A 13,977-nucleotide genomic window follows, 5' to 3' on the forward strand; every position below is an offset into this window, starting at 1 on the left:
GAGGTGAGAATTAGAATGATGGGAGTAGGTGATTTCATAGCAGGGCTGTTCAAGGCCCACATTTGTCCATCAGGCATTACCAGACATATCCTTTAGTGATCTGTCTCCCTTTGCAGAATTTCTTACCCTCTGTATTTAGTCTTTACATCTTACCACTTAGCACTGACTTTTATTTAATGTGTTGCATTTGCTTTTTTATTTATGCTCTTATCTAGATTGTAAACTTATTTAATCTAATTCAGTCAATGTTTATTGACCTCTTACTGTATGTAAGGCTTTGTAATAGGTAACTTGGAAGATCCTAAAGTGTTTAGCATGGCCCCTGGACTCAAGGAGCATATGGAGATCTGGTTTAAGGATTCTTTTGTATCTTCCACAGCCTTCAGCCCAGGGCTTAACCCCTAATAAACACCTTAATATTATGATTCCAGCCAAATTTAAAATTAACCTAATTTTTGACTGAGATGAATTATTTCAGCTTTTGAAATATTTCTGATAAAACTACTTAGGTAACATTTATAGGATGATTATATCCTATCGCTGTTCAATTAAGAAGTGCCTAATGTTTACAAATTACTGTGCTAGATGTGCAGGTTACAAAGACAAGAAAATAGCCCCTGTCTTCAATTTTTTGGGGGAGTGGAAAAGGGGGTGGGTAGGAATAATATGTAAATGAAAGATAATTTGACACTTCCAGAGAAAGAGGTGACAAGTTGAAATATGCATAGTACATTATATATGTATGAGTATGTGTATACATGTGTATGTTTATAGTTATCTTTGTATATGTATATATATCCTCATTTAATTATAGCCTTCTTTGGAGGGAAGGGGGAGAGGGAGGGAGAAAAAAAATAAAAAGTACACAGCCAAGAACAAAAGAAAACCTAGAAGCAAAGAAAAGCTGGGTAGCTTTGAAAACAGTGTGTAGTGTTTATTATTATTATTTTTTAAATTTTTAAAAAAATTTATTTTAAGTTTTCAACATTCATTTCCACAAAATTTTGAGTTCCAAATTTTCTCCCCATCTCTCCCCTCCCCTCCCAAACTGCCGTGCATTCTGATTGCCCCTTCCACCAACGTGCCCTCCCTTCTAACACCCCTCTCTTCCCTTATCCCCATCTTCTCTCTTGTCCTGTAGGGCAAGATAAATTTCTATACCCCATCACCTGTATTTCTTATTTCCCAGTTGTACGCAAAAACAGTTCTCAACATTTGTTCCTAAAACTTCGAGTCCCAACTTCTCTTCCTTCTTCCCTCCCACCCATCCCCACTGAGAAGGCAAGCAATTCAATATAGGCTATATATGTGTAGTTTTGCAAATGACTTCCATAATAGTCATGTTGTGTAAGCCTAACTATATTTCCCTCCATCCTATCCTGCCTCCCATTTCTTCTATTCTGTCTTTTGATCTTGTCCCTCCCCAAGAGTGTTTATTTCTAATTGCTCCCTCCTCCCATTTGCCCTCCCTTCCATCATCCCCCCCACCCTGCTTATCCCTTTCTCCCCTACTTTCCTGTAGTGTGAGATAGATTTTCATACTAGATTGAGTGTGCATGTTATTCCTTCCTTGAGCCAGATGTGATGAGAGTAAGCTTCACTTTTTCACTCTTATCTTCCCTCTTTTCCCCTCCATTGGAAAAGCCTTTTCTTGCTTCTTCTATGAGAGATAATTTGCCCCATTCCATTTTTCCCTTTCTCCTCCCAATATTTTCCTCTCTCACCTCTTAATTTTATTTTTTTAGATATGATCCCTTCCTATTCAACTCACCCTGTGTTCTCTCTGTGTGTGTGTGTGTGTGTGTGTGTGTGTGTGTGTGTGTATAATCCCTCCAACTACCTAGATACTGAAAAAAGTTTCAAGAGTTACAAATATTATTTTTCCATGTAGGAATGTAAACAGTTCAACTTTAGTAAGTCTCTTGTGATTTCTCTTTCCTGTTTACCTTTTCATGCTTCTCTTGATTCTTGTGTTTGAAAGTCATATTTTCTCTTCAGTTCTGGTCTTTTCATCAAGAATGCTTGAAAGTCCTCTATATGACCGAATGACTGTTTTTTTCCCTTGAAGTATTATTCTCAGTATTGCTGGGTAGGTGATTCTTTGTTTTAATCCAAATTTCTTTGACTTCTGCAGTATCCTGTTCCAAGCCCTTTGATCTCTTAATGTAGAAGCTGCCAGATCCTGTGTTATCCTGATTGTATTTCCAGAATACACAAATTGTTTCTTTCTAGATGTTTGCAGTATTTTCTCCTTGACCTGGGAACTCTGAAATTTGACCACAATATTCTTAGAAGTTTCTCTTTTTGGGTCTCTTTCAGGATTCTTTCAATATTTATTTTGCCCTCTGGTTCTAGAGTATCAGGACAATTTTCCTTGATAATTTCATGAAAGATGATGTCTAGGCTCTTTTTTTGATCATGGCTTTCAGGTAGTCCCATAATTTTAAAATTGTCTCTCCTGGATCTGTTTTCCAGGTCAGTTGTTTTTCCAATGAGATATTTCACATTATCTTCCATTTTTTCATTCCTTTGGTTTTATTTTGTAATTTCTTGGTTTCTCATAAAGTCATTAGCTTCCGTCTGTTCCATTCTAATTTTTAAAGAACTATTTTCTTCAGTGAGCTTTTGAACCTTCTATTCCATTTGGCTAATTCTGCTTTTTAAGGCATTCTTCTTCTCATTGGATTTTTGGATGTCTTTTGCCAATTGAGTTAGCCTATTTTTAAAGATGTCATTTTCTTCAGCATTTTTTTGGCTCTACTTTAGCAAGGTGCTGACTTGCTTTTCATGATTTTCTTGCATCACTCTCATTTCTCTTCCCAATTTTCCCTCCACTTCTCTTACTTGATTTTCAAAGTCCTTTTTGAGCTCTTCCATGGCCTGGGGCAATTGCATATTTATTTTGGAGGTTTTGGATGGAGAAGTCTTGGCTTTTATGTCTTCTCCTGATAGTAAACATTGTTCTTCCTCATCTGAAAGGATGGGAGAGCTTACCTGTTTACCAAGAAAGTAACCTTTTATAGTCTTATTTTTTCCCCTTTTTTGGGCATTTTACCAATCAGTTACTTGACTTTTGGGTCCTTTGTCAAGAGTAGGGTATACTCTTGGGACCTGTAAGATCATGGTGGCACAATCAAGGGAAAGGAGTTTACTTCCTGGCCCAGATTGAGGCTGAGATTCAGATCAGTTGCTCAATTCCTCTAGGGGCTTTATCCATCAATGGATGCGGACTGCTGCCTACCTGACCACCATAGCACTGCATAACATAGCAGGAGGACCCTGCTCCCTTGAGGTGAAAAGGCTCTCTTTGAAGCTGCCTCTGGTGTTTGTGGGTTGAGGGATCCCTGAACCACTGCAACTGCTGGGGATTCAGCCCCTGAGGCTTGCTCCAGGCCCGCTCATCCTGGCGCCATATGGCCAAGACTGGGCTCGGCTCCCCTCTGCATCCAGTGCTACTTTTCCTGTTGGCCTTCCAGGTCAACCTGGGCTGGAAATCTCTTCCACTCCATTGTTCTGTGGCTTCTGCTGCTCTAGAATTTCTTAAGAGTCTTTCTTTACAGGTTTTTTATGGGTTGTGGGGGAAGAGTTAGAGTGTGTGCGTCTTTCTACTCCGTCACCTTGGCTTCTCCCCCTATTATTTTTTAAAAATTATTTTATTTGTTTTCCGTGTTCTATAGTCACTTCCATATATATGTCTTAGATTTTTTCCCCTCCCTCCTCCTACTTACTCCCTCCCTCCCCACTCCCTCCCCAAGACGGTGTGCCATCTTATATAGGTTCTACACATACATTCCTATTAAATACATTTTTACTTTAGTCATGTTGAATAGAAGAATTAAAATGAATGGGAGAAACCACAAAACAAAACAAAACATAATACAAAAGTAAATGGTTTGTTTCATTCTATGATCCAATTTCATAGTTCTTTTTCTGGATGTGGAAGGCAAAGTTTTCCCTCAAAAGTCCATTGGAAATTTTTTAGGTCCTTGCTTTGCTATGAAGGACTAAGTCTACTGGAAAAATTCCTCACACACTGTGGTTGTTGTTGTGTACAAAGTTCTCCTGGTTCTATTCCTTTCACTCAGCATCAGTTCATATAAGTCTTTTCAGGCCTTTCTGAAGTCTTCCTGTTCATCATTTCTTATAGCACAGTAGTATTCCATTACATTCATATACCACAACTTGTAGTGTTTATTATATAGGTTTTCTTGAAATGGAAATTTATTGTTTTATTTTGAATCTTCTCTTATGTTCTGCTGTGTACATGGAAATGTTATTTTTTCTTTTTTCATTTGTATTTAAATTTAAAACGAATAAAAATTTACCCCCCCTCCCCCCAAAAAGAAAGACAAATTGAGAAGGGAGACTACTAACAGATAGGGAGGATCATCAGTAGCCTCTCTCTCCTAGGAGATGGCATCTAGGCTGAGCTTGAAAGGAAGCTAAGGATTCCAAGAGATATGGCTGAGGAAGGAGTATACTCCAGGTATTTTAGAAAGTTTAATTTGGAAATACCAGGGATTGGTTTTGAGGGGAGAAAGACTGGAGGCAAAGCACTATAGGTCATCACTTCATCACCTGGACTATTGCAGAGGTATCTTAACTATTAAAAATAAAGTAAAAAGTGCACAGCAGAGAACAAAAGAAAACCCAGAAGGAAGCAAAGAAAAGCTGGGTATGTATATGAGACTTGTGAAGGAAGCCCTGAGGACTTAGCATGCTTAGCTTTGGAAAGAGAATGAAAAGGGGAAGGTGACTGCAGGATGGATGATATTAAGGTTATGGTGCATGATGGTGGGCCCTAAATGCCAGTTTTGGAAAATAGCAAATAGGCTAGTTTGCCTGGAGGATAGAGGGAGTGAAAAGGGAGGAAAAGAAGTCAGTTGGAGGCAGAATGTGTAAGGCCTTTAAAAATTAGAAAGTTAAAAAAAATGCCAGGATGAGAAGTTTATATTTTATCTTAAAGGCAACATACTGAATGACTACTTCTGTTAGTGACAGACCTGAAAATATTTTTTGAACTTAACTTAGGGAAAACATATTAAATATTTTCTAATAGATGCGGCTAACTACATTCAGCTTTTTGGTAATGTTGCTAGAATTCCCTGATGCCTCAAACATTTTTTACTGTGGCTGCATCTACTAGCATCCACCTTCATCCACCTGGTCCAGTTTTTTCCTTATCGTCATCTCTGGACTTTTTCCATCTATTTATGTATACTATCTCTTCCCTTTAAACCGACTTCAGCTTATTTCTCCCCTTCCCTATTACTGCTTTGACTCCCTTCTCCTCTCCTGACAGTTGCCTTCCCCTCTGCTCTAAACTCTTGCCTGTCTGTCTTATAACTCAGTCCTTTTTTCCCCCATTACTTACCCGGTCTAATTTTTCTCACTTTTGTCTGTTTTTAAAAACGTGGTCACAAAGGAATAAGAGTGGTTTCTTTGGTCAGTGGTCTTGGCCAATGGTCCTACATAGAATTGAATATTTTTTTGTTACTTCTTTGTTATCAAATTATCAAATATTAACTTTTTGTTTTTGTTTCCCCAGCTGGGCGGCACTATTGGAGACATTGAAGGCATGCCATTTGTTGAAGCATTTAGACAATTCCAGTTTAAGGCAAAAAGAGAGAACTTCTGTAATATTCATGTTAGTCTTGTCCCACAGGTAGGCCTTCAGCACTGTATTGTTGTGGAGAGAGTGTGGCGTTAGCAAGATCAGAGTTCAAATACTACCTCAATCACCTACTAGCTGTGTGACCATGACCAGGTCACTTAATCTCTTTGAGCCTTAGTTTACTCATTGGTAAAATGAGGGATTAATAATAATTAATATGTCACAGGATTGTGAGAATCAAATGAGAAGGTGCATGTTAAGAGTTTTGCAAACCTTCATGTGCCATATAAAATTCAAGGCATTATTATTATCATTATTATTAATTTTTAATATTTTGTGGGCTTTTATCCTTTGCCTGTACTGAAGATTTAAAAGTTGAATGCTGTTGATGTGAGCTGTTTACACATCATATATAAATTTATTTACAAAATCAAGAAGCCAGTTTTAGCTGCAGATAAATGTCACTTCTTTGCAGCACAAATATTTCATTTTAGTAGATTTTTTTTTCTTATGCAGGCCCATGGCAAATTTTCACTTGTTTACAAATTTTTTTTGCTACCAATAATAGTAAAGTATATAAACTTGAAAAGATGATTCTATCTTTTTTTGCATTCTGCTTTTTCATAATGGACTTCAAACCCAACCCCCTTTCTCTCTCAACCTGTCTCTGGGATCAGTGATAGGATTTCAGAGGGTCGGTGGCAGTGGCCTGATAGAAAATTTAATATTATCTATGTTGTCCTGCTGTGAAACCCGGATTAGGAAACAGAGGCACAATAGAAGAAGCCTTAGATAATTCAAACCTGCTTATCCTGAAAAGTTATTTAAAACCTCTAGTTATATTGACTGGAGATAGCCAAATTTTAACAGGCTCTACTTCTGTCCTAAGCTATCGAATGGAAAAGTAATTACGTTATATGCAAATGGAGGCTATGATGGTACAGGTAAGAGAATGGATAGTTGAGATATTATTACTTAGTTAAATCAGATCCCTTAAAGACTGATTTAGAAGTACTCCATTCTCCCCTCCTTTTCTTTTTCAGTCTGGAGAGTTATGAGTGCTTAAATTATTTGTCTATGATCACCAAATTCACTTATGTTTGTCCAGATTTCCACTTTACTTGACTATGGTGGACATAATTATTATATGCATTACTTTATTCTTTATCTTAGGTAGGGCCATTCTACAGTGTTAAAATTTCAACCTTTAACATTTCTCTTTCAGCCCAGTGCTACTGGAGAACAGAAAACCAAACCCACACAAAATAGTGTTCGGGCATTGAGAGGCTTAGGATTGTCTCCTGACCTGGTAAGTTTTTGTTTATTTTGATTTTTAAAAAATCTGAATTTAGACACCCCTCAAAAATATTATTTCCATATATATAGCAGAACACCCAAAGAGATTTTATAAGGACCCATGGATCTCCATTTCATACCACTAACTTTTTAAAAAAGTATATAATAAATTCTACATATTACCTTCAAAACTGCACTACTTGTCTCTTTTATTTTTTTTTTAACTTCTGTGCATTTAAAAAAAAAATTCCTTTTTGGGGGATCACTGTTGCTAACTTCTCTTCTCCCAACCCCCAATTAAAAACTGGGAGAGGAAAAAAAAATCCTTGTAATAAACTAGCAGAGTGAAACAAGATTCATCCCCTCCCCAGTGACCTCATCCAAAAATGTATGACTGTTTCTGCATGCTGAGCCCATCACGTTTAAGTCAGGAAGTAGATAATATAACTCATCAGAGATCCTTTGGAGACATGGTTGGTTATTGCATTGATCAGTTCTTAAAACATTAAGTTTCTCAAAGTTGTTTTGCCTTTCAGGGCTGATGTCTGACCTATTAAGATGGTGAGAATGTATAAAAAGGGTTTAATTTCTGTATCATCTTTAATCCAAATTGCATAACTAAGGACCCCTAACTATGGCAGCAGTACAAACAGTTATGAGATTGGGGTAGGATAGTAGGGAAAAGCATGACATTTGGAGTCAGAAAACCTGGGGACTAGCTCTCAGCTTTGCCACTAATGAATTATTTGATCTTGAGAAAGTCTCTCCATCTCCCTGGGCTTCACTTGCTTCTTTTAGAGTTTTATTTGCAAAACAAATTTTGTAGCTATATGTATGTCTTTTGTGTTTGGAAACCAAAAAGTATGGTATTGCTCCCACTTCTCAGCTAAGCATTTATATTCTCTTTGGATCATAGATGTCAAGCTAGATGCACCTTAGAGGTCATATAGGCCAGTCACCTCATTTAACAGATGGAGCAACAGACAGAGAGAGGTGATACAATTTGCCCAAGGTCATACTGATACCAAGTGCCAGAGTCAGGAATTGAACTCGAATCCTCTGATGTTAAATTCAGCAGTTTCCACTTTAATTTACTGCCCTTCCATTGTACCACCCTGAAGTGCTATATTACTATATAGTATTATATGATGTTTTTATATGTATATTATTGTTATAGTATATTGAATTGTAGAATGTTACATGCTATATAACATATATTATATTGTATCATATTATATCGTAAAATATAATATAAACAGACAAATATATACAATAAACAAAAAAGAAAATAAATATAAGTTTATGTATACTGCATAAAATGTATAAATATATTATATAATATGTTGCATTATATGATAAATGAAGTGAACTATTATTATTATTTTCATCATCGTTATCTGTTTTTGGTGATAAGTTTGATAGTAAGACAGTTATATAGACCTATCATTTGTCATCTCTAGTCATCCTGATGAATATCTGGTCACTGGAGCCAGATGGCTCAGGAGAGAATGTGAGGCTGGTGACCTGCACAGCCCTCCCTCACTCAAAACAAAGTCAAGTGCAAGTCATGTCATTATTTCTCTGATGGCCTGGTCTTCTTTGGGAACAAAGGACGAACACAACAACAACAACCCTCCCATAATGAATGTTGAAGATTGCCCTCAATACAGCAACCCTGCTTAAGACATCTTTTTGTATTTCTGAAGTAACTACTTAGTACCTCTCATTACTCAAATTTTATTTTGGGTTTAAAGTACAATGCCTCAAGATAATGATTAATCTAAATCCCTTCATAATAGTCTTTATCTCATCTTTAGTTTAGTGAAGCGGTGTTTAGACGTGTTCTGTTTTTTAAAGTATTTTAAAATTACACTTTGTTTTCCTATCATAAGTATTGTTTTTTTCTACTCCTACCTCCCTTGAAAACAAAAACAAAAACCCCCAAACCAAAACCCTTGCAACAAATATGGACAGTTAAACAAAACAAATTCCCACATTGGTTGTGCCCCAAACTCATATGTCTTTCTACTTATTAAGTCTGTCACCTCTCTGTCAGGAGGTCATCATCGGACCTCTGGAATCATGACTGGGGATTGTGTTGATCAGGGTCCTTATAGTGAGAACTTTAGTTATCATTATATCTGAGTTTATATATTATATAATTATATATTGTATAACACGCATATCTGAGTTACTTTGAAATTCAGGGCCTTATCCATAGATTTTATGTCATGTTAGCTACAGCATTGTATTTAGAGTCAGAAATCCTTAGTTTAAGTCCTAATTTAGTGCCTAAGTGTGTGACCTTAGAAAAGTCACTTTATCTGAGCCTCACTTTCCTCATCTGTAAAAAAGGGATCACAATCCTTATACCACTGGCTCATAGGATTTTTTTTTAAATGAGAATCAAATGAGATAATGGATATAAAGTTATTTTTTCCCCCATAAAATTAATGTGCCGCATAATTGTCACCTACTATTAAATGCATTTGTCCTTAATGACTTGGATCAACTTCAGAGTCTCTTATGGAAAAGATCATAATCCTTTCTAGGTCACAAAGTGAGTGATTTATTTCTGTAGCATTGCATTTTATCTTAGTCTCCTGGTGACTGATTTGTACCTCATTGACTTTGATACAGATTGTCTGCAGAAGTTCAAAGCCCATTGAAATGGCTGTAAAGGAAAAGATATCCATGTTTTGCCATGTGGAACCTGAGCAGGTTGGTTCTGCCTTCTGGATTTCATTGTTCCCGTATTCCATTCTGTTGCCAATATGGTGCTACCCTCAATGTACTGCAGGATGTTTTCACAGCCTTTTACCAGCAGACAAATGAAGGCTTTAAGGAATTTATAATACTGTGTGTTCTCTCTCTGTGTCTTTCTCTTCTCTCTCTCTCTCTCACTCTTTCTCTTTCTTTCTTTCCTCTGTTAGAGGGGTAGGTTTGATTATACCAGTTTCACAAATGGAAGGTACATTGCCTAATACATCACCTTCTCGTTATAGCTAGAAGTAAATGATGGGATTTCTAATCCCATAATGTAATAGGTCTTGGTTTAAGGTCAGGGCAAACATCTTGTTTATGGTTCAGTGCCCAGGCCTCTCAAAATCATAAACCAGACCATATCTTTTCCTCTTACCACTTGCAGAAGATTTATGAAGACAAGAAAATCCAAGGTTATGTAGCATAAAAGCTAAGGAAAGTCCTGTAAAATAAAGCATTCTTCTCCTTACCAGGCTAAGAAGGGGTTAAATTAATTTTGTGAGAGTGTACATCATAGTCTCTATTTCTGTGATTGATTATTGGATTGAGGATGGTACCATGAACCCTGCTCTCCTCTCCCATCCTGCCCTGGGCTACATACCCCAAGTTGTCTTTTCTCCAATTAGTAACTTCTGTGGGAGGGAAAAAAAACCCTCAAAATCAAAAATATCTTTTCTCCAGAGGAGTTAATTCATACTCTCATCCCTAGAGATCTAGACTTTTTAGTAGCAGCTAGGTGACTCTGTATCCAATGAGCACAGGACTTGAAGTAAAGAAGACTTGAGTTCATAATCCAGCTTCAGATACTCACTAGCTGTATGACTCAGTGTGCCTCAGTTTCCTCAAATGTAAAATGGGGTTAATAATAATATCCTACCTCCAAGAGTTGTCGTGAGGATCAAATGTGATAATAATTGTAAAATGTTTAGCATACTACCTGGTAGGTGATTAAATGCTCCTCCCTTCCTTTCCTTGTTTTCCCCTTTTTTCCTCTCTCCTTCCCGTTCTTTCTTCCTCCCTCCTCTCTTTTACTTCCTTCCTCCTTTCCCTCCTTTCTTTCCTTTCTTCCCTTCCTTCTCTCTTTCCCTCCCTAATCTCCCTTTCTCCCTTCCCTAACTTTTGTAGGTTTGAAGGACCTTCCAGATGACCATTAGTAAAGTGTGTGATAGCATCTGTTGTTCCAATCTAGCTTCTATTTTCTAAACAAATCTTTCTTGCCTGCCATTATGGAACAGTAAAGTTCCTTCCTTTCCCTAGGGGTCAGAATGTCCCATCCCACAGATCAAAGAGTCTTGGATTTGGGAGTACAAATTCCCTTCCCTTTTTTCCATCAGAACCTGGATTCAAATTCTAGAGCTTTGTAAATCTTGAAGTGATGTATAAAATATGAGTTGTTAGTTGAGTTATTATTGTTTGTTCTGTTTATTTGGATGTTTTCTCCTTCAAGTCTGCCTTAGTGACTCTTCCAAAAATGATCATTTCTTATTTTTTCTGTCCCCCTCCCTGCCTTGTTAGCTTATCAGTACCCATGTGTTAACTTTTTTTTGATTGAGGGATTTAGGTCGGTCATAATACAGAACTAAATGATAATTACAAATTAGTCAACACTGGAGTGCAAGAGTGAGAGTCATTAGAAAACTTTGACCTGCCACAAACTGGAGAATACTGTTCTAAAGTCTAAGCAAACATATCTTCCCTTCAGAAACCCCCTCTCTTTAGTCTTCTCCATCACTCCCTGGGCCTTGAGATTCTAAGTCTCCTACTTATTGCTTCAGAATTATCTGTCAAATAGTTGACTATTTTTGAATATGTCAAGAAGTTCAAGGAAACGTCTTGAGTAATTAGTATTGTGATATATTTTATTAATTCTTCCTTATTTGTATTCCAGATAATTAATTCTGGAAAGCTTCATATCACTCCTATTTTTCCTCTAATGATTTATTAAAAATTTTTTTATTATTCTAAACTTCACAGATGCCAACAAATATGAACATTTCCATATACAAAGAATAGGAAAAAAATCTTTATATGAAACTACAAAATCTCATTATGTAGAACTTTTTTTTTTGAAGTGGAAGCAATTTAATATAATCTTATAGAGTCTCAGGAACTCAAAGGGATTTTAGAAGCCATCCAGCCCCACTTATAGGTGAACAGACATGTTCTACAACCTACCTGACAAAACAGCTCTTACTGTCCACCCCAGTAGTGTTGTCTTTAGAGTCTGATGAAAACCTTGATGAGGGTACTTTTTTGGATTTACACCAAAAGCTCCTGTTCTAATCTCTCGGATTGGGTGATTGATCTTCTTCACCTAGAAATAACATTAATAACAACAATAACAACATTCAGCCAGCTACCCTTTTCTAGTATACTTCTATGATTTGCTCTGGACTCTTCTGGTCCTTTCCTCTGCTTTGGAGGTTCTGTGACTGGGTTCATAGTGCTTGTATGTTCAGTATTTTTTTTTAAAGTATGTACTCCAATCAACTTGTTAGTTCCAAAGCTTTCACTTCTCTCTGTTACCCTGTGAAGAAGAGTATTCAGATAGTATTCAGAAGGTTATTTGTCAGAATTGAATCCATACAAGAGAAGTCAAATGATGTTCGAGGGGGAATTATTTGTTACAAGTCAGAATGGGGTAGTTAGGGACTTGTGAGGAAAATACTTGCAATAGTCACTGTGGGGAACAAAACAGCCAATTAGAGGAGGATTATAAAGCATCAATAAGGACCTAGCTTATTTTATACACCGTGTGTGTGTGTGTGTGTGTGTGTGTGTGTGTGTGTGTGTGTGTGTGTGTGTGTGTGTGTGTGTAAAGTTTAGCAATCTTGAGTTGGAGTGGGCATCAGTTGAATAGTAGAGGTGGATTCCACATGATGGGGAATGACAGAAGGTTAAGAAGGTAAGGAATTCCAGGCTAGTAAATAGTAAAGCTTATTTCTTTTACTGTTTTGTACTTTCTAGAACTAATTGATTTTCATATGTGTTTTTTAAATAATGCCTGCAAATCTTGCATAAGTCAACAAAGTTACCTAATTATAGAATTTTGTGATTATGATGAAATCTAGTGACAGTAGGTTTAACGGTGACATTTTGACTAGAACAGACAAATGTTAAAATGACATGCAGTGTTTCTGAGCTATCAAGCTGTCAAACATCTAAATGGGTTGAGATCTTTTTGACTGCTAAATTTCCCCTGACCCATAGATGTGTCACATAACATTGCCATATGCTACACTTTTTCTACCTTTTCAAGCAAATATTAAGTGAGCATACTTTCTTCTCTTTGTTTAGATGCCAGTGGAAAGGCATTTTGATACCTTGTACTGGAAAATTTTACTACCTTGGTGAAGTTGATTTCATCAGTGTTCTCCTTTGAGAAAGATTGCAGTTCTGTATTTTCTCATTTTGTGTGATTCTCATCTACATTATTCTTAAAGGCTTCCATAGAGGATCCCAGTGTGTTGGAGGCTTTTACAAGGTCTTTCTATTAACAGTGTGTCTCATGATATGCCTAGCTGTTGTTTCTAATTCTTACTATGTGACTAACCTGCTTCCTTTTTCTGATACTTTCAGGCATATACTCAGTAATGCTTTAATTTCATTTTTTAATTTGGAAATTAAAGCACCAGAAAAAGAGAGAACATTTCTGTCTTTCAATATATAAACATACACAAAAGAACACAAAAAGAATTCTATATGAAACTTTTAATCCCGATTTCATACCACTTGCTTTTTTAAAAAAGTATTTCAAAATTGTCCTACTTGTCTAGATTTCCTTCTGAATGTCCTTTTGTTCTGTCCTGTCATTTTTAAAGCAATATTTCAGTGGCTCTTCTGTGCATTAAAAAAAATATATTTCTGACCATCCTGCCCCTTTTTAGCATCACTATCAGATTACTTCTCTGTTGTGTTCTTGGTGTCATATATTTGTGTTAATTCCCTGTATGTTTTAGGTATTCAGACCATCATCAGTGTTATTTGATACAAATTTGTTTCTCACTAGCATTTCTTTCCTATTTCTATCTTTATTGCTTTTATTAATGCAAAGTCTTTTAAGTTTTATGTAGTCAAAATATCCTTGTTTACTTAGGAATTCTACCCTAGCTGGAGTTATAAAAAGTTATTACTTACTTTTGTTCTTTTCTAGAAAAAAAATTTTTTTTTAATGTGGCCTTCATAGTCAGATCATAACTATTTTGAACTTATTCTATATATCTCTATCTCTATCTCTATCTCTATACCTATATCTATACATGTATATCCACATATACACCTTTATTTCTACCTTTCTCTACATC

The 13,977-nt window shown here is 36.4% G+C and overlaps 1 protein-coding gene across 20 annotated transcripts in view; it reads left to right on the forward strand.

Moving 5' to 3' along the window:
* Positions 1–13,977, forward strand: part of CTPS2 (CTP synthase 2) — a 147,458-nt gene that overhangs the window by 28,154 nt on the left and 105,327 nt on the right. For all 20 annotated transcript variants that reach the window (XR_011968057.1, XR_011968056.1, XR_011968055.1 and 17 more), the window contains 3 exons: positions 5,549–5,665; positions 6,840–6,923; positions 9,551–9,631. Coding sequence is in view for 14 of the 20 variants with exons in the window: in XM_072614267.1 (XP_072470368.1) it covers positions 5,549–5,665; positions 6,840–6,923; positions 9,551–9,631 (282 nt within the window). In the remaining 6 variants the exon portion in view is untranslated. The remainder of the gene's footprint in view (positions 1–5,548; positions 5,666–6,839; positions 6,924–9,550; positions 9,632–13,977) is intronic.

The sequence above is a fragment of the Notamacropus eugenii genome, chromosome 5, assembly GCF_028372415.1.
Source record: "Notamacropus eugenii isolate mMacEug1 chromosome 5, mMacEug1.pri_v2, whole genome shotgun sequence".
Taxonomy (NCBI): Eukaryota; Metazoa; Chordata; class Mammalia; order Diprotodontia; family Macropodidae; genus Notamacropus; species Notamacropus eugenii.